This window comes from Anser cygnoides, chromosome 2 (genome assembly GCF_040182565.1).
Source record: "Anser cygnoides isolate HZ-2024a breed goose chromosome 2, Taihu_goose_T2T_genome, whole genome shotgun sequence".
Taxonomy (NCBI): Eukaryota; Metazoa; Chordata; class Aves; order Anseriformes; family Anatidae; genus Anser; species Anser cygnoides.
In genome coordinates, this window is record NC_089874.1 from 159617251 (window position 1) to 159643023 (window position 25773).

At 46.6% G+C, this 25773-nt stretch overlaps 1 protein-coding gene across 1 annotated transcript; it reads right to left on the reverse strand.

Annotated features, from left to right (window-relative positions):
* Positions 1 to 13117: 13117 nt before the first annotated feature.
* LOC106043707 (RNA-binding protein 25-like) lies at positions 13118 to 23873 on the reverse strand. Its single transcript, XM_066991261.1, has 4 exons — positions 23868 to 23873; positions 17259 to 23467; positions 16160 to 16591; positions 13118 to 15046 (listed from the first exon to the last, which is right to left on the reverse strand). Exons 1-2 carry the CDS (start codon positions 23871 to 23873, stop codon positions 22454 to 22456), a joined length of 1020 nt encoding a protein of 339 aa, XP_066847362.1. The 3' UTR covers positions 13118 to 15046; positions 16160 to 16591; positions 17259 to 22453.
* Between the last annotated feature and the right edge of the window lie 1900 nt (positions 23874 to 25773).

Below are 25773 nucleotides of genomic sequence, written 5' to 3' on the forward strand. Positions count from 1 at the left end.
TATTTTTTAAAATGGCCAGGAATGCTAAAACTGAGGCTTAATGATGATGGTCTGGCAAAATTACACTTCGAAGCAGAGAGATGGAGGAGCCCTTTAGCACGGCGATGGCCTGGACCTCGGTGAGGACAGCTTCTCTGTGGCACAACGAAGCCCAAAGAACTATGAGGAGGAGCAGAAGAGATGTATTGCAGCAGACCTTGCATCTCCATCCACCTCCTGGGCTTGGCGAATGGCTCACCCAGGAAAGCAGGACTGGCACGTCGCCTCCTCCTGACCTCACCGGAGGTTAAGGAAGGAGCCCTGACCTCGAGCATCCTTTCTCCTGCTGTGCGACCCGCCTTTGTGTGAGACCTTTATTGTTCGAGTCCTGGAGAAGGATAAATAGGCTGTCGCTGGGAGCAGATTGCGACGAGAATATTGCCACACAAAAACCGTCCTCGCGTCCTGTTTCCAATAAAACCGCATTTTTTTGACCGCCTGGTTCCAATAAAAAGCCCAGAAAGAAAGAATCGAAGGGGGCACTGCTTTTCATGGAGTGCCAGCAAATTGCAAAGAGTCGCTCGCTTTGAAAGAGTCGCATGAATAGGGACAAAGCAGGGTGCTTGGGGCTGCACAGACACCCCTGCTCCTGCTTCAGTCCTGGATTCAGTTCTGCTTTTTGCTCTCCTCCTTGAAGATTTCCATCCTGGCCACTTGCCTTCATCTTCTGAAGCTCCTCCTGACCCTGGCTATTGCGAGGACGAGGCGAGAGGAGGCATTAGCTGCAGCTGGGTGGCTTGACGGGAGTGCTGGGTCTCAGCAGGGTTTCTTTATGAAGACATCGACCCCGGCACTTGGCAGCCGCCGGGGCTGATGCCACCAGTTAGTGGTGTGGTGGGGCTGGGATTACACGGGCACAGCTCGGCCTCTTCCACTTTGAATTTTGCCCGAGTTGGGCACACTCTGGCTCTTCCAACGGCTTCAAAACAACCCCGAGGCAAAACAGCACCAGGAAAGCCTTGTAGAATTTATGACTGTAAAAATGCCAAGCATACAGACCTATACTACATATAAATTATGTATTTCTATTCTCATATTTTATCCCCCCTGCCTTTTTTTTTTTTTTCAGTGAGTTTCTTTTATTATTATTATTATTTTTGAAGTGCTGTGTTTGTACAAAATCAAAGCATTTCTGGGTCTTTCCCCCACCCTCCCTAAAACAGCACGCCCCTCAAACATTTCTGCGTCGTGCCCCACGGTACCTCCTGCCAAATCCCCATCTATTCATGCCCCAGAGCACATCCCACCCCCAGGCACCCCCAGTGTGCTCTTGGTGGGCTCAGGGAGCTTCGAACCCATGGTGTAGTTTTTCGTTTCAAACCCTGCTTTTCTTTGGGGCTTTTTAGCCCAGCCTTTGCAAGTTATTGACAATACGCTGGCACCAGAAGCCTTGTCAGGGAGAGGTTTTGGCACCGCTGGGGAGCCAGGAGGCTCCTCTGGTGGGCGCAAGTCCCATGGGATGTACTGGGACGAGTCAGGATGCTGTACCACCACCCCACCTCCCGCAGTCTGTCCTGCAGGATGCTCTTCCTTGTTAAAAATAGATGGAAGGCTCTGGAGGAAATTGCCATTGAATCTCCCTCTTTCATCCTAGATCAGCTCTTTTTTTGTGCTGTTCTGGATTGCCACAGAGGCGTGGATGCAGAGCAACCATCAGAGCTGTCTTCTGCATTATGAACACGGGACAATAACCTTGTCATCTGTGGGACGAGCTGGGAGGATGCTGAGGGTGATAACAAGAGGGACTGTAAATGCTCCGGGCATTTGCTCCGTTTTGGGGCCAGATGGGGTAACACAACCCCACGGTGCCAGTGGCTGTTGTCACTCTGAGTCCAAAAAGCCTCCTAGAGAAACGCTTTGCAGAAGAACGGACAGCAGAGGGATTGCACTTCATGGGTAGCTGCAACAACACATACCAAAGTGGGTTGTTTGGAGAAATCTGTCATCGTAGGTGCAGCTTGGGCTTTTAGTTCTCTGGGCTCACAGTTTCCCAGGCCCATCCTGGGCCACTTTGAAAAACCTATCCTCTCTCTAAGGCTGTTGAGTGACGGGAGGAAAATTCCTGCTGCCTACCCCAGACCATCGATAAATAGTGACAATCATAATGGTAAATAACGATGGCAATAGTGAGAAATAGCAAACAAGCAGGGCCACAGGTAGGTGGTAGCAGGCAGTGGAAGATAACTCTGTGCTTGGCCTTTCTTAGCCCAGGATGTAGAGCGATAGTGAGAGCCAAAAAGGCAACAACACGTGGCCTTGGGAGGTTTTTAACCTCTCTGGTCATGAAGATGGGGCAGCGCATAGGAGATCAGGCAAAATATTCAGGATGGTGAATTGCTGGACTTGTTAGAGGAAATTAGAAGCCTTAGGGATGGCAAGGCTCTCAGAGGAACATAAGAAGAAGATGCATGAGGGAGGTCGTGATTGGCTTGGCCTCATCCTAAAAATGATGCCTTTAGGGAACGGCGTGGGAAGGTGTCCTGCCATCCAGGAGAAATAAGACAGCTCTGCCTTGAAATGTCTGGGCAAGGCTTAAAAGCTGCTCGCTGGGGGAAAAAAAAAAAAAAAAAAGCTGTGATATTGTGCCAACAGGCCACAGAGCTCTGCGTGTACCGATTGAATCGTCGCTCTGTGAGCGGCGCGGGGCCCTGCGCCTGCCAATTAGCGACTTTGGGGAGAGCATCTCGCGTTGTCTCCCCTCTCCTCTGCAATGCAGGCACTCGCTGTGCATTGGGTTGGGCTGGAGCACGTCTTTCCCTTCAAGAGAATGAGAAGTCATCGCGGCGATTTTGTATTTTTTAGCGTCGTTTTATTCGTTCAAAGCGAGCGGTGCTTGTTTCAATTAAAGAATTACGTTCCTCCTTTCTTATGTCTTGGCTTACTGCCTGGCACTGCATTTTTTTGGGCCTGGAGAATGAAATGTTTCATTCAAAGCAGGATCCTCCTTGTCCCCGTGTGTGGCCGCTGCTTGGAGAGGTGAGGGACGTGGGGAGGAGGCAGCGATTTTGATGCGGGTGGAAGAGGAAGGAGGGAGAAATGGCTGAGATTACAGAACAGTGAAGAAACCACAAGTTTTGTAGCACTCCTCGCACTTAAACTCTGCTGCTTTTCCAAGAGCCGTAGCAAATCCTATTTATGCAAATCCTCCCCTTAGCAGCTTTCTAATATTCTTACAGCCTCCGGTGTGTGTAGAAGGGAAAAGTGGCAGGTATATAATCCTGGCCAAACGCTGAGCACCTTCAGAGCTGGCTGCAAAACTTTTGAGTAACGATGTGGCACATTTAACCTGAATTTGCTGACCTCTGCCCAGCATCAGCTGTTCTTCAGAGCTCTGCCTGAGCTTATCAGCCCTCCTCAATATCAGGCTAAATTCCAAAGACAGGAGGGAAATCAGCTGGCAATTCATCTGATGTGTTACTTTTTCTTTTTTTTTCCCCTCCACACTTAATTGAGCATTCCACTTCGAATAATCCTCAGCATTAGATTAAATCTCTATTGATCTCATTTTAATGAGCTCACCACTGTGACCAACAGCCCCTTCTCCTGCAGCAGATGGAGACGTGGCCATCTGAACATGCAGCGGCAGGAATTGCGTTTCACAGGACTTACACCTTCTCCTCCATACAGCCATCCTCAGCACCCCGTTATTGCTGAATCTGTGGCCCCAAAGCCAGCAGAGGCGTGGGGTTCTTCACATCATGCTTTCTGAGTTTGCTATCGCACTGAATTTCTGCATAAGCCACAACCGATGACTCCCAGCTCAAGGATTTTGTTTCGGATTTTGCCCAGGTCCATCAGTATGAAGCTGGTAGCTGAGGGCCGTACATGAGCCCTTGTACACCGTGGGGAAAGCAGGCGTGCTGAGTGCTCCCAGCTCCCAGCTGCCTGGTTTAGGAGATGCATTACAGATTCAGGTCTGGGGCAAATCAATTTCGTAAGCTACAGAATTGATTCCGCTCTCGCGTTTCAGCTTCAGACACCTGCGTTTAAATTTTCACTTGAGATTAAAATATAAAATGAAGGCAATCTCTCCTTCCTTATGAGGAAAAAAAAAAAAAAAAGATTAATGGGATTTTAAATCCTAACGACAAACAAATCCTAATGACCCAGCACTTCTGATGCCAAAGAATTTGCTGCACTGTAGCATTTTGTAGACTTCACGGACCAAGGGACCCTTAGGGTCAGTTAATATCACCTTCCACCTAACTAAGGTCATGGACATTTTCTCTGTGATTTTTGCATACAGCCTAGCAGTTTGTATTTAAATTGAATAGTTTGACTCTTTTTGAAAGCCTACCTTGATGTAAAGGCAGCAGCATGGGGGTGTTCTTGGTGGGGAGCAGTGTAGTGCTATGGAGAGACAACGTTTAATTGAAATGTTTCCTGCATTGTATAGAGCTGTCATCAAAAGATATCCTATACTAAACAATATGCATGCTCAGTTTGGTAATATGTGGTTATTGCCAAATGGCATTTCTTAAAAACAATTGAAGAGATGCAGCCACCTGAGGCAGGGATGTTGTCTTACTTTCAGCATGAACTTTGCAACATGAATTTGTAGATGTTGTCCAGTGTCATTTTAAAGTTTGGGTATTGCTCGCTGGCTTTAAACCTCTTTCTTTTCTATCTACAAGAGACAATGTGTCTTATGTCAGCAGATTATGGTTAATAGTCATGATGTGTTATGACATTAATTAGCAATAACTATTGCTAATGATTAATAACAGCAGCTAAGTGAAACCTTGGCTGCAATGATTTATTTTGGTTTATTGAGCTGTGCATCTGGCAATATTGTGATGCTCTAATACATTCGGGGGGGTTGGCTGTGTGGGGAAGCAAAAGGCTGAGAAAGTCTGAGCAAGGGCACACGTGTGGGCTAGCTCCTCCTAATTGCTGCTCACAATCACCCCCGGGGAAATTTGGTGGCTTCTGTGGGATGGAAGACGGGAGCTCATCATGCCACATGCCTTGTGGCTTCAGCACAGGTCCTCTGTTGACCATGAGCTCCAGAAGGGTTTGGGGAAGGCTGTAATTACTCATGTTGGAGTGAGACGCAGGATTCCCTCTGGTGAGGTGTTGCAAGGTTTGTAACAGCTAGAAACCTTGCTGGGAGTGTAGGAGTTTTTGTCCTGGTGCTTAACCTCTCTGCAACCACCTGGAGAAGAATTGCTCTTTGCTCCCATGGGATGCTGAAGACTCAATTCAGAAACGGTGAGCTGAAGCTGTGTTTAGTAGACTACTAATGAAGTCTCTTTTTAGTCATGCCTTAAAGATCAAAATGTAAGCTAAGTGTTGCATAGCTTTTGTATAGCTCCTTCACAAGGAAAAATTATTTTAATGTCTATTAAGTGTTTTGACACTGAATGGGAGACAAGCCAGAAGTGCAAAGCAATAACCTCCAATGTTGCAATGAAGGACCTGAATCAAATTCCAGCTCTGAACATCCCTGCACTTTGATAAAACTCATCTCAAATTGGAAAGGAGAATTGCAGTATGGGCACAAAATTGTTGTTCATTACCCAGCTGAAAGGAATGCTAAAAGGCCCCTCTTTAGCATGGCCTTAGTGCTGGTTCCACCTTCTGGGAGAAATGAACTTGCATTTAGATTAAAGTACAATTATTCCTTTTTCCTCTTGCATCCTATTAATTATATGCAATTTACTCTAAAAAGATCTGTTACTGCGCTAATCTTAGCAATAACCATACTGCAGCAAAAACATTGCACAACACTCCAGGTCTGTAAATGTTTCCAGAGATGAAATTTCAAATTAAAAAGCAGCAACAAACGTATCCTGGACTACTTTTACAATTTCCCTCTGTGGAACAAAGGTTTCTAAAAAAAAACATTTTCCTTTCCTTATTTGTAGTCACTTTTCCTACCTCTGCAGTTGTTCTTGTGGTCTATGCTTTCTAATTTAAGTTGCAGGCAGCGTGAGGCAGTGCCCAGCTATTTGATTTGTCTTGAAGGAGCCAAGCAGATGAATGATGTGGGCTGTGTAATAATAGTCAGCTTGTTCTGGGCAGGGACTTTCAGCCTGGTGCCTGGTTCATACAGAAACGTCCAACCCCCCTGGAGAAAGCAGTGGACAGCGGCAAGGTGAGAGGTTGGAAACCTTCCAGTTACGAGCATGTGGTTCAAGTGCAGCTGCAGACAGTTAGGATGGGAAGATAGTTTCTGATTGTTGGGAGATTCCGTAGTGTCCTACAGGGTGCAGGCGAGACAATCAATATGCAAGGCAATGTGCTAAGGTGAAAACCACAGAAAGCACCATTGCCAAACCTTGACTGGCATAGGCCAGAGGTGGTTCCTGCACCATAGGCTCTTTCTCCACAGGCTTTGTTGAAGTCCATTGACAAGGTTGTGAGAAGGATCCCTGACCTGCTGTGGCCCACATGGTAGTTCTTTGGGGGCCACTGGGATGGCAGCAGCTAAGTTACAGCCTCCAGCACTTAGAAAGGGCCAAGGCAAGCCTCTCCACTGACACTCAAGGAGCAAAGGCCTCAAAATGTCCTACACCGGGCCCAGTGATTTGCAAACCAGTTCAGTCAACTGCTTTAGAACAAGACACCATCTTGTCAGATGAACCCAGTGAGCAATTCAGCTTCTCCTGAAGGAGGCACCCGCGTTTGGTAGGAATGGCATCCTGAAGCTGACGCTGATGGCTAGGCCTCCTCTAACCGTGATGGCTACCCAGACCATTAGCTCAGATGTAGACTTCTTGGGTGACTTTTTGTCGCCTTAACAGAGGTGGCAAGAGCAACACTGGCTGCCACTGCAGGACGTGCAGGTCTCCTGTACGTTCAGTGTCACATCTGTCAGCCCTGTGTGGTGGCCTTGTGGTAACGCAGATCATCCCATACGGCACTAGATGGCGATTCTAAAGCAACTGAATCCCCCACTTCCCTTTTGTAGACTCCTAAAGTGAGGTGAAATGAATCATATCCCACTGTCATTGTCTGATCTGAAAAGTCTTCAAAATTCGTCTGAATGTCTCTAGCTTTATATACGGCTGCCAGGTCCCTTCCAACCCAAAGCATTCTGGTTCTGTTAAATGGAACCTTGACCAGAGAGGGCACAGAGGGTGACAAGCCAGATAAAGGCGGGTTTGGTGAATACTGGGCATTTCCCCACAGTGCTGAGGCCTAGAAGGCTTCAAAAGCCAGGCTGACAGAAGGCCTCTGTGGTGTCATGTTGTATCTACAAGGTGCCTCACTCTCCCCAGGAACGGCAAAAGGACTTCTTGCTGGGCTTTCTGTTCCATGGTGGGACCAATTTTGCTGAAGGCTTTGTGAGGCTTTCCTCTGACACAAAAATAAGTTGTTTAGGGCCTGGAACATGTCTATAACTGTGGAGTGAGAGCTCGTGGAGCTGCACTTTCTGTGATCTGAGCCTGATGAGGACGTTACACTTTGCACAGGATTTCCAAATAATGATGAAGCTGGTTGACTTGCAAAAAGAATTTGAAACCAATATTCAGGCTTTTTCCTTTTTTTTTTTTTTTAGACTGAACAAAGGTCAAAATGGCTTTAAGAAAAAATAAAAAGACATCATGTTTGGTCAGGATTTACTGGGCAGCCCATGGAAACACATACAACTGAGTGGGCAGCATGAGAAGAGGTTGGGATTGCTCAGACTGGCATTGTGGCTAGAAAGGGAAAGTACCCTTTCAAAGCAAAACCCAGCTGAGTGATTCATCTGGCAGTGCAATTTAAAGACAAAAGATAGCAGAAAGTCCTGTCTTTTTTTAGGCCTTGTTGAAAAGAACTTGAGACACAGAGATATTTGTGGAAACATGCTCAAGACTTTTCTGTAGGTAGCGTGTGGTTAGTTGTTAGGAAACCCCTCTGCTCAATTCTTGTGCACAGAGATGGAAAATGAGACTATTTAGAGATGAAAGCAAGGCAAAGCAAGATGAAATTAAATACCTTAATGATTAGTGAAGCTTTAGTATCAGAAAGAAAACTGTAGCCTTGAAGCTAGCTACTTTAATACAACAACTGTTTTTGATCTGCATGTCGAAAAAACGCCTGGAGACACACACCTTTGTGCGTGTGTCACTTGCTAGATTCTCACCCTAAAATCACTACAAGAACCTCTTTTAATTTCAGATGTGCACAAGACCTGAATTCTGAGTACTGTGCCCTTTCACACCATCTCAAATAGGTGATCTCCTGTATCTGGGCACTTTTGGAAATGTAGGAGTTTGTGGCTAGGACGCCGGTGAGCTGAGGTAGCTCAGCATCTCCTTTTCCACTGAGCAAAGTGCTGAGTCCCCAGGTACTGCCTTTAAACCACCAGCCTGTGTTTCTTATTGCTACTATATACGGAGTCTAGCTCCAGTTAAAGTGTAATACATGGAGCTTATTACCCTCATTTTTTTCAGCACTGCAGAACTGAATGCAATTACAAAGCCTCTCGGAGGTGATTTGACTATGCAGACACTTCGCAGCCTGCTGATTTTTCAGCCACATTTAGCGCCTGGTGAAGAACAGAAATCCTTCTAGGCTGATATTGGAGCCATCTGGTGATGTCTTTTTCAGTCCAGTAAGCACTTCTGGGTTCAGTTTAGAGGATGTCAGTATATAACAGCTTATTTAAGAGCCTAAATGCATGAACATAGTCTGGGTGACTATCAAAACCTTGGGAATGCTGTAAGAACTGAGAAACACAAGTGTGAAGCAATGCATTATTTCTAATAATAACCCCTAACAGAAGACAGGAGAAATCCGAATAGTTTCTCTTCAAGCACAGGTTAGGGGGTTGGAAGGAATTTCAGTGTCATTTCTGGAAAGGGCAGCGAGCCTCATTTTTTGTGGGGTGACTTCACTGTAAAAGCATCAAGTCGCCTCCTGCTGCACCGCTTGGAGCAGAAGTAACACCATTGATCCTGTAGGCTGGGGAGGAGAGGCAGCGTTTAGAGGATGTATGATGTATGTTATAGGTACAATGAAGCAGTGCTGCTCTGCCAGCGGTGCCCGCTATCACCACACCAAGCCCCCGGCTTGGCACCACATCTGATGGTGCAAGGCTGCGCGGGAGAGCACTGCACCCCTTTTTTCTTCAGATCCCTCCCTATCAAAGGCCCTTTCCCCACTGACCTCCATGGGGCGAATCAATACGAAAAACTCCTGTGAAACCTTAAAACCTTGGCCAGATGCTCCCGTGGTTCCTTCGCGGCCAGATATTGGAGGCTCTCCCTCCTCCCTGCCAGGCAAAGCACTGCCTTGTGCCCGTCACTGAGCCCCATGCTTGTTGCAATGAGGAGCTTTACTCGGTGCCCCTCCAATTTTCTTTCATCAGCCCTCGTGCTGCCTAGCGTTAATTAATTAGCTGGCACATTCCCCAGGGCTGCAACCTGCCCGTCAGTCTGGCCTGCGAGGCATTCACGTACTTTCAGGTGTTGTTAAACCATAGCTAATACTTTTAAAATTCACTGCTGGAGGACAAGGCTTTGGGATGGTTCTCAGACGTTTCAGATTTTGAGCCGTATTTTATGGCAGGAATTAATTCTCACGGTCAGTCAAGACTGCATGCTTCTTCCCCTCACAGCCTTTTGCTTTTTCTCTGGCATCCATTGTTGTTCTTTTTATGGCAAGGTGGTATTAGGAGGCTGAGAAAGAGATTTTTATTGTATTTTTAAATGGGTAGCTGCTGCTGGAAAGGGTGGCCAGGCTCAGCAGCCTGCACACTTCCATTAGACGATTTTGGAGGTCTTTTCCAACCCTAATGATGCTGTGATTCTGTGATCAGGTCCCTTGTGCTGATCCTGCTGCATGCTGGTGCTGGGAACTCCACCAGCAAGAAAACTTCTCCAGCACAGGAACCGGAGGGCTCCGTGCTGCTGCTTCAGCTCCTGGCCTGGCACAGCGTGGGTCAGGGACGGAGCAGCGCGGTGAAAGGGAAGCTGCAGGATGCACGCCGGGGTCAGGGACGGCGGCAGGGAGCCGGACTTCCTTCTTGGCAGAGGGTAAAGGTAGGCTGGCTCCGCTCTGCAGCAAAATCAGTCACCCACAGCCCTCTGGAGCTGTGCATCCTGTAACAGCTGCCCTTCGGTACCAGCGTGAGAAGTGATGTATTGAGATTTGCTCAACAAACGCAATCTCTTTTCCTTTTCAGGAGCGATCAGGTTATTGCTTTTATCACATGCATTCCATATTTCTCACAACATTTTTTCCCAGTAAGCCATGGCTTATCAATTATACATCAGCAGCACGCGGTAGATGGCTTATGCTGAAGTGTGCTCTCAGTTCTGACTGGACACATGAATCACACACTGGGTTTATCTCCTCTGGCTGGAGAAGTTCATCCAGAACCAGGTCTCCTTTGCGGATATTCACAGATGACCTCCAAGCTCATTTCCATAGCAGGCAGCTGCTCCCCAGGCATTTCCTTCGCATTTGTGTTTATATGAGCATTCCTCCCTGTGAAGCGAGCAAAAGGCAGAAAGGAGCAAACACGAGCTGCAAGCAAACAGAGGCAGCGATCTCAGTTCAGGTACCCACCATCACGCACAGCTGTACAAGGTCTGCAAGATGAGTCCGTGAAGCTCAGCATAATCTGGATTTTCATACAGCAAACCCCGTTTAACTGGGGTGAAACACAATTTGATGATATGGGGGTGTCGGTGGCAGCCTCAGGATTTTCTGCCTGTCCCCTGCTATGGCTGCTTGTTTTCAACTCCATATTGCTCCCCTAGATGTGCAGCCGTCCCCGCAGCTGGACAAAAGGTGGGGTTTTGAGACCGTACTTTGAGGTTTCCTATAGGAGAACATCGCTAATTTCAGGGTAGATTTCCATAAGCAAGTGAACAAAGGCAGCTCTGCACTGCAAAGAAGAGAGGCTGCTCTGCATGCTGGAATTTATCTCCATAGATAACCGGAAGAAAAGAGCAGCCTGAGTGCGGGAGATCAGCACAGCAGCTATATTTCATATTCTCCTTTCTCCTTTGCTGTCAATACATCCGTGCATAAAATGCTTGCTTTGTACGGGTCCAGCATAAACTGAGTAACACAGACGTAGAAAAATCTAAAACTGGAAACTGAATCCATCTGATATTCTCTTCATTTATCAAGCTCATTCTCGTTGGATTTTATGGAGTAGGTCATCCTTTCCTGAGCATCTTCTTCTGGAACAAATGGGCAAGTCACCAACTTCTCTCAGGCGCCATTTTATAATCATCAATTGCACATTATAACAACTCTGAGGCCATCGCTTGAGAATAGCACCCAGAGGAGACTGAGGACTTTGCATTGCTCCCACTTCTCTGCAGACAGAATACAAACAAATTAGCAAAAGGGGATTCTGCATCGCTGTCTTCCATGAAGATGCAGTTTTTTTGACAATTTATATTTCAGATTGCACAACCATTTATTGTGGCAATTTCACGGCAGGCATTCTGTGCCTGCAGTGGTATTTTAGACTGTGGTCTGTGTTGCTTGAATGGCTTTTCCATTTACTCAAAAAAACAAACAAACAAAAAAAACCTTGAAAATGACTTATTTTGTTCTCACCATCATTCACCTATTGTCAAAGTTATAGGTGGATCTTGGTCTTCTGAATTTGTAAGGCTTGAGTTTTTGTTTAAGATTTTCCTCAATCCCTCATTTTCCCTTTATGGTTACAACTTTTTTGTAGCGGGAAGGGGTTGGAGCATGTCAAAACTTTGTGTTCAAAACTTCGTGTTCAAAACTTCCTAGAGGATATGGATACTCCTTGCTGAAGCTAATGGGAATGAGGTGTCCCAAATCCTGGTAATTCAGACCAGATTTAGTCTACCTCTGCCCTTCCTAAGGGAATGAGGCAAGCAGGAGATTAAAGTGAATCCTGAGCTCTGCCAGCCTACAGATCCCTCGCAGCGGGTGATTTTAGGATCCTTCTAAACTAAACCAGAGCCTTCTAGATTTGGTAATCTGAGAGCATCCCAGGGCAGCTGGGAGAGAGGCAGGAGCACGCATCGGTGCAGAGAGGTGGAGGCTCTTGCCCATGAACAACGCAGCTCACACTCAAAACACTGGGAATATGAAACGTGGACCCCTGAGCTCGTCTACTAGAGGCACACGGGGTTGCACAACCCTACGTGTCACACCGAGCGTGTACGTGCTCGGCGTCGTGCTTGTGCTCACCTGGTTACTCACCCTGACGGCGGCGCGCTCCACGCACAGCCTCGCTCCTGCCAGCAGCACCCTGAGTCACTGCGGTGGGGCGACTGGTTCTTACTGGTGTCTGCAAAACCCTCCCCAGCCTCCCAGAGAGGTCAGCTCCGTGCTGTGAGCCCAGGGCAATATTTGGGAATGGGGTTTGGTGAAAAGAGGCGAAGCGAGATGTTCCTTGGGGTGGCTCAGGGCTCCGGAATGACGTCCACAGCCCATGCAAGGAACAAAGGTGCTGGTGGTTTGCTTCATCCCAAAGCCACGAAGAGCTAGAAAGGGTGAAATGTTCTCTTCATGAGAGGCAAGCATGCTTGTTTACCTTTCATGGTTTATTTTGGAGGAAATGGCCACAAGGCCCTTCTTGAGCTGTTTAGCAGCTGCTCTTTTTTACTTTTTTTTTTTTTTTTCTGTCATTTATTTTGATTTCTGGATTTTCTAAGATTTAAAGAACCTGTCCTCCAACCCAGAAGGACAGTGGTGGGAGACCTGCTGCAACTGGCCGGGTGATGTAGGCAGCCCTCTGCTTTGCCATGCAATCACTGCTGAAAAAAAAAATCATTAATCTGCACCCCAATACCACAAAAATCATCATTTAAAGGATCAGGAAATAATTCATGCTGGATTATACGAAGAAGCTGGATTCTCCCCTTTGTGAATTTTCCTCTCAGAAGGGAGGGGAAGTTTGGGTTGCCTGGAGGCTATAAACCTGTTCCTGATTCACTGCACAGGATCATTGCAGCACGCACTAAATAACCTCTTTCCCTCGGGGACTGACAAAGCTGGCAGCAACTTACTTGTCTGGTTCTTCCTCCCCTTGTTTGGCAGGGCTCCCACCCCCAGGATTTTGGGGGGATATGGTGAGAAAGAGGAATTTCCTGCCCCTCGGAGATGTAACCGAAGGGAGACCGGTGCTCATCTTGCCAAGAGGAGTGGCTGGAGCAGGGAACTTTGTTTGTAACGTTTTGTGGTAGGTAGAAAAATCCTGCCACAGGGCAATGATGCTGTGCTGAGTGTCATGAGCCCGCTTGTGCATCTGACCCAAACCAACAGCAAACACTAGGAGGAAATTCTGGGGAAAAGACCCCAGCTCCTTCTTTTCCCACACCTGAAAGTCACAGTCTGGAAAACCGAGATCCAGCCAGAGAGCCTTTGTCCAAGTCTTGGTCATGGTCTGATTTTTTTGGGTGGTCCTTTGTGGACTGAGGAGTTGGACTTGATGATCCTTGTGGGTCCTTCCAGCTCGGGATGTTCTGTGATTTTATGATTCTTTTAGATTAACGCCAGGTCTCAGGTCTTCCAGTGGCGTGGGAAGCTGCCTGCAGATTGGTGCTGTGCTGCTGCTTCATAGGAACGAGCATTAAAAAAACGAATTAGTGGACAAATGGATAAATGTGACGTGCTGTGGAAGAGTCAACCTGGCATTTATAAAGGGAAGTCCTGCCATGTGGGCCCACTGGAGTCCTCTGAAGGTGTCAACAAGCCTCTGGATAAAGGATATCCTGTTGATATAACCAGCTTTTATTTCCTAACGGCTGCGGACAGCGTCTCTCATCAAAGGCTTTTAAGGAATGTCAAGGCATAAAAGGGAAGGGCCCTGAATGAATAAAACCAGGATTAAAACCTAGAAAACAGAGAGGGGGAGCCCATGGTCGGGTCTCATGGTACGGGCTGATCAGCAGTGGTGTCCCCTGATCAGCACGCTCATACACGGCTGGAAAGGAGTGAAGAGTGAAGTGACAAAGCACTGACGACACGCTAATCCCAGTGCCAAGGGTGAGGACAGGCTGTGAAGAGCTGCAGAAGGACTCGATGGCTCTCAGTGACAGAGCAATGGGATGATGCACAAGGGGAAAGAAGCCCTCAACTCACCGGTGAAGTGATGGCCCTGAGCTGGGCACTGCCAGCCAGGAGGGAGAACATGGGGCTGCGCTAGTTGTTCTGTGAAAATGCCTGCTAAATATTTAGCAGCAGTTATTAAAGCAAATTAAATGTTAGGAACTGTCAGGAAGGGGATGAAGATTGTTGTTGTGCAGCTGCATATACCTGTGGATCCCTTTGAGCTTGAATCCTATCCTTTTGAATCCTATGTGCAGCTCCCGTCCTCTTATTTAAAAGGGAAATTAAAGAGCTAAAAGGTTTCAGAGGAGAGTAACAAGGAGGATAGCAGAATGCAACTGTTTAATATACGGAAGAACCAACCTGGTCCACCTCTTCAATCTGAGAGATGCCCAGGAGAAATCTACGGCATCATGAATATCACGGAGCAGGTGATGAGAGCTTCATTTTTCCTTGTTTTTCTCCAATAAAAGAGTAAGGAAGTAGCAAGTTGAAGTAGGAGAGGACGAGCTCAAAGCAAACAGAAGGAAGTGACTCTTCACACCTGTGGTTAAACTTTGGGACTTCCTGCCACAGCGTGTGGTGGGAACCGAAAGCTTGTGTGGCTTTGGAAAACTTTGAAACAAGTACCTCACACCTCTGTCCAATTCTCATCCTCTTCCTTAGGTGTCCTTTTTGGCTGCTGATGGGGAAGGGTACCTACAGACGGCAGAGCCTGGTCCTTGGGCTGCCGTAAATCAGGGCATGAGCTCATGCTCGGACAGTCGCCAGAACCTGAAATACATTCACAGTGGATAGGGAATATTGCACAATTTTTTTCAGCGTCGCTGTGCACGTAAGACCTCAAGGATCTGGCCTCGGATGTAGACGAAGCAATGACCTCAGGCATTCAGTTGCTTTTTTCTCTATCTTATTTCCTAGAGCTTGCCTCGCTGTTCTTCGGTTGTTATCTCCAACTTTTCTTCTCTTGCAGGAACACCATTTGCAGTCATTACCCGTGTAAGGATTTTGCTATTATCCACTGAAAAAAAAAAAAAAAAAGGTAGAATTATCACGAAACCCATGAGTTCTTAGCGTATTATTTCAAGTGCTATATTTAACCAAATTACCCCCTCTTTTGGAATTGTTTGTTATTCCTTTGGTGATAGAACAGCATCCTGTTTGCCTGCACACATTGCAGCTGCACGGTTTAGAGAAATCCTCATGGGTTTCTTGAAATAGCCTCGTAACTGAAACCACCCAAAAACTGATCTGCACTTCTCATTTATTTAACTACATCCTAGTAAGAACCGAGACTGTTCCTATTGTGCTGTATTTCATCAGAACACGATTGTAATATTTGCAGTACAAATGCATGAAAATATCCCTGAATTATGCAACTTTATCTTTTCCGAAGTGTGTGACTCAAACTGGGCACATTCCAGAAGGTATGTTTGCTTCCCCAGCCTCAGCTCGATTACGCCGCACATCCTATGTGAATAATCCATTGTCAGCTACAGGAAACGTGCATCTCGTCGAACTGCCACAACCTGCTTACAGACTTGCAGACAATGACCCACAAACTGGTAGCTCTGAGTAACATTAATCACTTTCCTGAACATAGGAGCTTAGACACATGTCTCGGTAATTAATTAGGTGCTAATAAATCTGTAGAGTTTGTGAGTAGTAGGTTGTACTACAGTTATGGCAAACAGCTACACCTTGTAGTAATGCTTCTTGCTTTCTGTATTGTACAAGTACAGGGTAGGACTGGGAGCTAGGATGCTTTTTGCTCTTTAAAGATGTGATGTTCATATTGAGGTTTTATTTTGTAAGCACAGTAGGACTGGATCCAGCCTAAACCAGGCTTATGGATTAAGGATTCGGGTGTTAATTATACCTACTAATAATTGGGTAGCTTTGGAAAATATTCAGAATCTGAACATCTGCTGCTACAGAACAGTAGAAATCAGAACTGGAAAACTGGCTGGTAAGAAAAATCCGGATGAGTTAGCCCCCAGCTATAGGCATAGATGAGAAACGGGGTGGAGAAACCACCAGATATGCGGAGTGGAAACTTGTTCCTCCTTGTGTAATGGTCTGAGCCTACAATTAAAAGCTCAGGCATGGAGTAGCTTCATTGCAGACTACTCACCTCACCCAAGATGAGGTTCCTCAAAGGTATCCGGGCACTGGAATCACCTGCATGAAGAGACTACAGCAAGAATAAAATCAGTAAAATGGCATCACTAGCTGTCTACAGACTATATATATATATATATATATATATATATAAAGCCATTGTACTTTTAGAAATTACCAAAGAATTGCTCCATGCTAACACCTTCATGGCAAAACAGCATGCTGGGTTAAGTGACAGTGTACTCACTGTATTTCAGGAGAGGAAAAGGATTTCTCAGGGATAAGGACGGTGCCTTCTGCATGACAGATGACCTCGCATATGGAATCCATTTGGCCCCAGGCGGAACCACCCATGGAGCTGCTCACAAAGATCCTCAGCTCTGCACAGCTCCAGCCGCTCTGCCAGGACAGATGGGTTTGCACGTCGTACTTAAATCTTCATTACCTCCATCCAGCAGATGAGAGAAAAAAAGAAGAGGAGATCATGGAGATAAAAGGCTCTAAAAGCACCCGGCCACGGACAGGATAGCAGCTGCGTAGGGATGCTTGGTGCATCCATTGCATGAATATACTGAGCAGCAGTGGGAGAAGAAGGACTCACCTCCCAAATTATTAGCTTTATTTCAGATCTTATAGTTTCAATGGGCAAAAATGAAGCCCCCAAAAGACCTATATATAAGACAGAAAGCCCCAGCGTAAAGCTCTGGACCTGCACAAGGATGAACAGGAGCACAAACATGCAGCGAGAGCAACCTTAAGGGACACACTCTTGGACCATGCAGCAGAAACTGCAGTGTGAATCTGCATCTGAGGAGAACTTGGATGAGAGCTGGAAAAAAAATCTTGTAGATCCTTGAAATACAGCAACAGGGGAAGAAGCAACAGGCAAATACTGTATTTTCACTGTATTGTCAATTACAAATCTCTTAACCCTATTGCTCATCCAATTTATTTTATTTATTTATTAACCCTATTGCTCATCCATCTCCACTTCATGTTATTTATTTATTTTTTTTCCCCCAGCCCAGATGCAGGATTGGGTGTGTTGTCCATGCTCTAGGGAAGAGGGATATGGTCATGCATCTGGAGCCTCCTGGCATTTAGCAGCTTACCAGTCAGAGAGAAGTGGAAGGCCAAAAAGCATCCCCTTTATGGAGTGGCATTTTGATGAGCGTGCATCGAGGGAGCAGCTCGATGGCAACCTAGTGTCTGTGACACATCGATCCTCAGCTCTCACTTGTCTTCTCCATGCCTCGTCTTTCCCAGCTCCTTGTTTCGCACAATGCCCCCGTGTTTAGCTGCACACTTTTTGTGCAGCTGGCATTCGTTTGTCTCTTCTTCCCCACTATTTCGGTGGCTGTCGGCGCTGGCACTGCAGCTGCAGGGCAGCAGAGCCCAGCGAGTGATCAGGATTAGGCAGCACCTACAAGAGTTTGGCAGGGACAGGACTCAGGGCTAACACGTCTGCTCAGCACCTCACCCAGCACACCAGTGCTGCCCTTGCCTCCACCTGAGCTTCTAAGGATCGGCAAGCTGCAAGCAAGGTTATTGCTAATTGCTGTTTTTTTTTTTTTCAATAAAAGGAAAAAGGAGGAAAAATGTCCCAATAAAACAGATTAAGGGCAAGGAGAGACTGGTGGTTTCTAGGGTTATGCTAAAGGGTTTTGATGAACGGCAGCTCTCCCTGCTGGTGCTCCCACCTTGGAGCAGCAAGAAAGAGGCTGAGCTTTCCCTCTACTCTACCTGCTGCCCTTAACCCCATCCCACTTCGTTTTCCTACTCTCCCATTGTGAATGGTTTCCTCTTTTGACTCTTCCCCCTCACCCATCCACGCTGCTGCTTACCTACGACCACCCATCTTACCTCCATCACCTTTCCTCTTTAATTTCAATTTCTTTCCTTTGTCCCTTTTCCCACAGTCTCTCCTCATTTGCTTCTCTATGAATTTGTTAACCTAGATGGGACCTGGGCAACCAACTCACTTTTAGGCCCAGACTTTTCCGGGATATCAAAAAAGGACAGCTGCAAGCTATTTTTTATTTTTTTCTAACTATTTGCAGAGGGTTTTCAGTTCACTGTCTCCTCACATTGATTCACTCAGCAGCTATGCACAGGGTTTATTCTACGAATTGATTCAACATTAGGGCTGAGTTATTTCCAACTAGTAGGAGAAATAACGCCTTGATGTTTCCATTCCCTGCATATTCAAGGGCATGAAAGACCAGGCATGGACCGTGTCCACAAATGCAACTCCTTTCAGCCATTCAGCCTGACTGTGAGGTGTGCTCCCTGAAAAGAAGTTTCTAATTTGTAGAGCTATGAACTTGGACGTTAAATATAAATACTAACTTTTCCACCGTTGTGCCTTTTATTGATTAAAATTGGAAAGAAATCTTCAGGAGCAGGTATTTTTCATCCTGTTCCCTTAACCATATTTGCCTCGTTCCCTACCCAGATGATAAACCTGCAGCACAGCTGCGAGTTTCAGGATTTCTCACCCGTAGACACAGACTTCCATGTATGTAAAAGACTTAATATAAAAGGAGGAAATTCTGTGCCGTTTTCCCCTAAATCAGGTAGGCACTGGCCATTGCTGGAACCTGTTCTAATCTCAATTTGTTTGCCTCATACATAAAAATCTTAAATTCATTTCAGACATACATACTGGTTACTGAGGGAACAACTAGGAAGCCCGCTTTGGGTTGGATGGAGTGGGGAAACAAAAATCTGGCCCAAAGCTTGTGTTTGGATCTTGGTCTTGTGTGAGGACTTAGCTCTTGTGTTTAGATCATGAAATTCTGGCGTGTGCTCATCAGCAAAATGTCACAGCAGAGCCACCACGAGCTCTGCAGGAAGACACTCCCATCCATTCCTAGAATGCTTCGTAATCCGGGGATTTAGATCCTGCTTGCAAAATAACATTTTTATTCGAGTCTTTTAAAACCTTGGCATTGAGGGAGAAACTTGGCCACAAAATAGCGCCTTACAGAGCAGGACGAAGCAGGGTCCTGGTCCGATGGGCACTGAGCACATGTAAATCCTACTGAAAACTGTAAAATTTGCAGTTTCTCAGCTTTACATAGCACTGAGGCCATGCAGCTGAGAATATCGGTAAAAAAAATGGTAATAGAGCTAAGAAGAATAGTCGGGCTGGCTCCGTCGTGCTATGCAACTGGAGAACAGCTGTGTGCTGGTAGCAACGTGTGATACTGCAGCCAGAAGTCCCAAATCACTGCTAGATTTCTTCCAGGGATGTTTGAACTGCCTGAGCTCCCTCTGCCGCTTCGTCAAGGCAAACAAGACGCCGTGTCTGCACCCACCTGGGGCAACGAGCATCTCAAAGCCAGGAGCAGCTGCCGCACGCCACAGATGCGCATTCGAGCTGAGGAAACTCGGCTCGAAAGGACCGGGCTGGCCAAGAGCTGATATTAATCCCAGGAAGGAGAGCAAGCTGACCCGCCCTGCAGCTGCTGGCTGAGATCGATGCTCGTGTCGGCGTCTCGGCGAGCGCTGCCGTGGCCGAGGCTCCTGGTGCCACGCAAAGCCCTCGGACAAAGCTGCCCCGAGCCTTCAGCATCCCAGTGTTTCCAGGGCAACCAGGAAAGTTCACCGCATCGCAGCTCCTTCAGATATAATATTTTTCCCTTGCTGAACTGGCAGATGTTTCTGAACAGTAGCCCTAGTGTGCGCCACCGCGCTGAAAACCGGCACAAAAGGCAGATGTGATATATTTTGGGAAATCAGAGGCAGCTCCTTTGCCTTCAGTGCTGGTGCTATCCCTTGGGAACACAGACTTCACTACAGGGGTGGCTGCATGGCCGTTCGGTGGGGCGGCTTGCTTCGGAGGGGGTTTAGTGGTGGAGACATCTGTACAGGGTGCAAACAAGCCCTGAGCTCTCCTTTCCCTGATGGAATAATATCAATCCCCTATATATAATGGGTACTGAAGTGTTTATCTCCCTCCTGTGGTATCTATAGATGTTCCTGTTCCTGTACCAAGTTTTCTCTCTTTTGGGTTTTAAGCAAACTCCAGAGCTCCATGGTTTGTAGTTACACCGAGCAAGTGCCTCTGCTGTAAAATTATAATTTTCTCTTTCTCATCTCTTTCAATGACATTTTGCTCTTTTACTGTATGAAAGGGAAAACAGGTGCTCAATCCACACGTCCTAGGCCGTTCATTATTTGCTATATTGCATTTTGTCCTTCCCAGATAAACGGCTCCAATCCTTCTTTTAGTTCTTCTTTTGTTCATCGCTGTAAGAATGCCGCTTGTCCCTGAACTGCTCAGCCTTGTTATTTATTTTTGAAACAGAGGAACAAGCGCTGAGGACAGTCTTCCAATGTCAGCAATCGCGTATATTGTGCAGCTGCATTAAAAAAAAAATCCCATCCCATCCCATCCCATCCCATCCCATCCCATCCCATCCCATCCCATCCCATCCCATCCCATCCCATCCCATCCCATCCCCTATAAAGCCTCACATATATTTGATTGCTGGATGTGGGCACACACTGATCTTTCTTCAGTTATAGCCAAGGACTTTTTCGGAGCTGGTGCTCGTACTTATTTACGGTGGCACAACAGCACAGTGAGCTATGACAGCTGTAACGCCCACCCGTGGACATATATTCTGCAGGAAGCTTTTCCAGGGAGAGGAATTATCCCAAAATCTCTGGAAAAGCCTCCCACGTAGCTAAGTCCTAATTTAGGGCCATGCTTCGGTCTCGGAGGCAGCTTGGGAAGAATCACGGAGACGCATAAAATGAAAGATGAAGGTATGAGCCATGAAGGTTGCCACAGATAGTACACGAGGCTGCTACGACAGGGCAGCTAAATAAAGTGGCAGTGACACAGCCAAAGACCTTGAAACACCCGACCCGAAATAAAATATTTCCCCCGAAGACAGATCACTCAATTAAAAAAAAGAAAAGGGGCCCGTTTCTAGGCGGAACCAGCTGTAAATCTCGGCGAGAATAGAGACGGCAGCTTCCTGTTCGAATTCTGCTGAAGGGCCATAAATCCACAGGTAGCAAGCTGCAGGGCTCTGCGCATCGCCTAGGAGAAAATGGAAGAACCAAAGATTTCAGCAGCAGCGTCCCTGGTGAGACCCAGCAGGGCTGTGACGTGCTGTAGCTGCTTCCAGAGTGCCTTTGATTCTCTGAGGGCTTGTAAAAGGCTGGGGAGCTACAGCTGGATGGGGAAATCGCTGAATCTCAGGCGGAAAATGGGTGGGATTTCTGCGGGAGCTGCTCGGGGCTGACTTTTGTAAGCGGTGTTGCTAAATGCACCCGGGGTGCTTCGGGTACAGCAGCGTTTCCTTTGGCAGCTGCAGGAATCGCATCCCATCCCGCACCTCCAACGCAAGCTGGTCCTAAAATAGCCCGTTCCGCTGCACAGAAGTAGGAGATCTCATTTTCAAAGCATTTCCTCTCCTGGTAGGCTCCCGGCTTTTTGCTCAGGTTCCTGTGCAAGGGGGAGGCAGGAGGGAAGGAACCTGGAGAGGAAAACTCACCCCCCTCCGCCCCAACCTCCGCAGAGGACAGTGAAGCCAGAAATTGTAACCGTGATGGGGCCAGCCCCCCGTAACACCGCTCAGACAAATCCCAAAGAAGATCCTCGAGAAAGGTGGCAAGCAGGGACAGGAGGTCTGACGGATGGCTCGGCGTGGACCACGTGCGATGTTTCTTCATCTCACACATCAGCTCGTAACCAGAAGCACCAAATGTCCCCCAGGACCTGGCCAGAAGCCACCAGAGAGCCAATGCAGGGCATCAGCAGCGGGGAATTGTTCACGGTGGGGGCAGAAGGACACAAAATAGGGGGGAGCTTCCGTGCTCGCAGCAATAGCTCAGGTGGGACGCTGCCATCCCAGCTGTGGTGGGAAGGATAGTCTTCCTCAGCCGTGTCCGGAGGAAGGAAATCTCCCAGGTCTTACCCCGTTCCAGCTTCTTTTCAGGGTTTCTAGCAAAAATCCTAATTTTCAGTCATCCTATTCAGTGCTGTCTCCTCCTGATTAACGCGTTGATATGAGGCTTCAGGTAAGTGGCCCAACTTTCAACTCTCTACTCCCTAAATTGTTTCTTCCTAGCTAATTAGCCCTGTCTTTATGATAACACCGTACACCAGGCAAGGTGTCTGAGTCTCAGCTCCCTGGTCCAGCAGGAGCTCACCTCCTCCTTTCCTCCCCACCTGCACCCACCTCTCGTAGCATGCCCGTGCTGGACAATGATGGATGGATCTCCTTCAGACAACGCGAGCTTTGCCTTTTCTTTATTTCCTCTACTAGGATGGCCATTTGAAAGAGTTTTATAAAAAGTTTATTTCCCCAGTGTTTCTTTTTCTTTTTCTTTTTCTTTTTCTTTTTCTTTTTCTTTTTCTTTTTCTTTTTCTTTTTCTTTTTCTTTTTCTTTTTTTTTCTTTTTCTTTTTCTTTTTCTTTTTCTTTTTCTTTTTCTTTTTCTCTTTCTCTTTCTCTTTCTTTTTCTTTTTCTTTTTCTTTTTCTTTTTCTTTGTCTCTTTCTTTTTCTTTTTCTTTTTCTTTTTCTTTTTCTTTTTCTTTTTCTTTTTCTTTTTCTTTTTCTTTTTCTTTTTCTTTTTCTTTTTCTTTTTCTTTTTCTTTTTCTTTTTCTTTTTCTTTTTCTTTTTCTTTTTCTTTTTCTTTTTCTTTGTCTCTTTCTTTTTCTCTTTCTCTTTCTTTTTCTCTTTCTCTTTCTCTTTCTTTTTCTTTTTCTTTTTCTCTTTCTTTTTCTTTTTCTTTTTCTTTTCTTTGTCTCTTTCTCTTTCTTTGTCTCTTTCTCTTTCTTTTTCTTTTTCTTTTTCTTTTTCTTTTTCTTTTTCTTTTTCTTTTTCTTTTTCTTTTTCTTTTTCTTTTTCTTTTTCTTTTTCTTTTTCTTTTTCTCTTTCTCTTTCTCTTTCTCTTTCTCTTTCTCTTTCTCTTTCTCTTTCTCTTTCTCTTTCTCTTTCTCTTTCTTTTTCTTTTTCTTTTTCTTTTTCTTTTTCTTTTTCTTTTTCTTTTTCTTTTTCTTTTTCTTTTTCTTTTTCTTTTTCTTTTTCTTTTTCTTTTTCTTTTTTTCTTTGTCTCTTTCTCTTTCTCTTTCTCTTTCCTTTTCCTTTTCCTTTTCCTTTTTTTTTGTAGTTCATACAAGATCTCTTTGTGATCAAGTCTGTCTTTAAAACCGATGTAACTTTCCGCCAGGCTGTTCGAATGAAGTCCAGCTGCCAGAAAACAAACTTCTACCTTTTTCTGAAAAAAAAAAACCAAACAATGAACCACCTCTTTTCCTCCTTCAGAACCCCTCGCTGGGCAACATCTGGAATCAGTCTAATTACTGAGCACAGCCCAGGGAGGTGTGGAGAAATCCTTCCTTGGGAGGGTGCTGGAGCCAGATCAGGAACCAGGGGTCCTATAAAATCCTTCTCGTGGCCAGACCCTTCTGCATCCCAGCTGGACACATCCTTTGCTGCGATTAGCTCCCATAAAACTCAAGAGCAACCTCAGGGGTGAGGCAGCAGCTGCTCGTGGTAGAGGAGGTGGATGGGGAATCTCACATCGCACCACAGATTTGGGGAATCCCACTGGGGATGAGAAGGGGGCTTTCTTCCTGACCAAATATCCTGTTCCAGCAGTGGTACTGGCAGTGAGAGGGGACAGCTTTGGCACTTGTGTGCATCCTTTTGACCTCATCTGCGTTTTGGCTTGGCTGTGCCCGGGTTCTCCGTGCCTCCATGTGGCCAGCAAAGAAGACATTTCCCTTCAGGTTCCCTTCTCTATCGTATCCCAAAAGGTAAAAGTTTCATAGCAAGGGCTTTGCTGCAGGCTCCCGTCGCAGGAAAACATCGGTGGTGGCACAAAAATAGAGTGATGCAAAAAGAACATAGCTCAGATTGTGGAAACTTCCCCCCATTAGAAGTAGGCATGGGTTTGGGTTAAGTTTTCAAGGAGAGAAAAGATTAGTGCACAAATCACCGAAAAAAAAGTGGGGTACGGAGCACTCAGGTGCTCCTGGTTGAAGGGAATATTTGGCTCTCAAAATGTGAATAGGCAACAGACAAAAAATGTTATCTGTACTTTGCAGCTAATGAAAACACTGTCTTGGGAGCCAAGGCTCTGCTCTGATATTAATGCATTTTCTTAGGTTTTCCACAGCTGTGACTAATTTGTGCTGCCAGGTGTGCCTTTTTTTTATTATTTTTTTGAAGTAAAAAGTGCATCTGAAGTGCTGCAGCCTCTAGCCAGGATGTTTAAATCGGGGAGGACTCATTGAAATAGCATTTCAGAGCCTGTCAAGTGAGGGGAAGGCACTCAGACACCCTGGTCCTCTGGGTGATGGGTGCTGAGCAGCCTGTGCTCCCGGGGGACCCGGAGGTGATCCTTCCCGGGGGCAGTGCTGTTTGCCCTGCTGGCACAAACTGCACCGTGACTTGCAAGCACAGGGCGTTTCAGAGCCACATCCCAGTGGGAATTTATGTCAGCGGGGCATGCAACGTGCAGTGGCTTCCCTCTGAATTTCAGAAAGGGGCAATGGTACGTACAGTTTGGAAAAATGCACTCAGTCACACCTATTCTCCCTTCCCATATATATATATATATATATATATAATGTTTATCATGTGCTTTAGCACTTCTGGTTACCGGACCCCCACTGCCTGCAGAATTTTGCCAGTCCAGCCCCTGGTAGCGATCTCTGAGCACAAATCATCAGGGCAGAAATTGCAGGGCTGAATTAAGAGGATGCACAGCAAATCGCACAGGACTTTACCCACCTGCTTACTACGGCTGCGTTCACATCATGTATTAAACCCGTCTCTGCTGATCCCTCTGTAAAAGTGCTGTCTGCTTCGTGGTGCCCCTGAGCATGGGGTTTGGGTCTTCAGGGCACCCCAGGGTCAGAGTTTGGTGGTCTGGGATGTTGCTGAGCTGTGCCGAATTGCTGCTCAGCTGCTTGCTCCTCTGGTTCAGCTGATCCTGGTGTCGTCAGCACTGCTCAGCGATCCAGGAGGGGGTCAGAGGAACCCCCAAGCAGCCCCAGCCTCAGCTGGGCAGCCCACCCTTGTGTATAGGGTGGGCATACCTTCTGGTGCCTGTGACAGATGGGATAATATGGCACGGGGAGCTGGGAAGAGCAATCTGGGCCACCTGCTCCCCATGGCTACTAGCTATAGGGGGCAGGCTCTGCCAAGCCTGAGTAGGAGGGCTGTGGACTGTTGGCAGACGTCATTTAAGATGCTATAATAATGGTTTAATTGTGCTGCCTGCTGCATGTAGTTGGGCACCAGGCTAGCTGTTGAGCCTGTATGCTGGAAGAAGCCAAAAAGGAGCTGAAATCTGTTACTTCCATAAAACCAGGAAGAGTTTAAATTTAGCTATTCAGCGCCATCTAATTTCTTATATTTGTACTTGGGGGGGGTACGTGGGGATTTGGACAAGGGCCAGAGATGAGCTTGCACATGGCTTGTGCTCAACATTCAGCCTGTGACTTACTGCCTACAAGGCGAGGTGTTGTTTGCACATCACTGTGGCTCCATTGTCCCTGCAGCTGAGCACAAACAAACGAGTGTGCATTTGGCTGCAGACATTAACCCTGCGGAGTAGGGAGGCCAGGTCCAGGAGAGCTGGGTCTGTGGCCG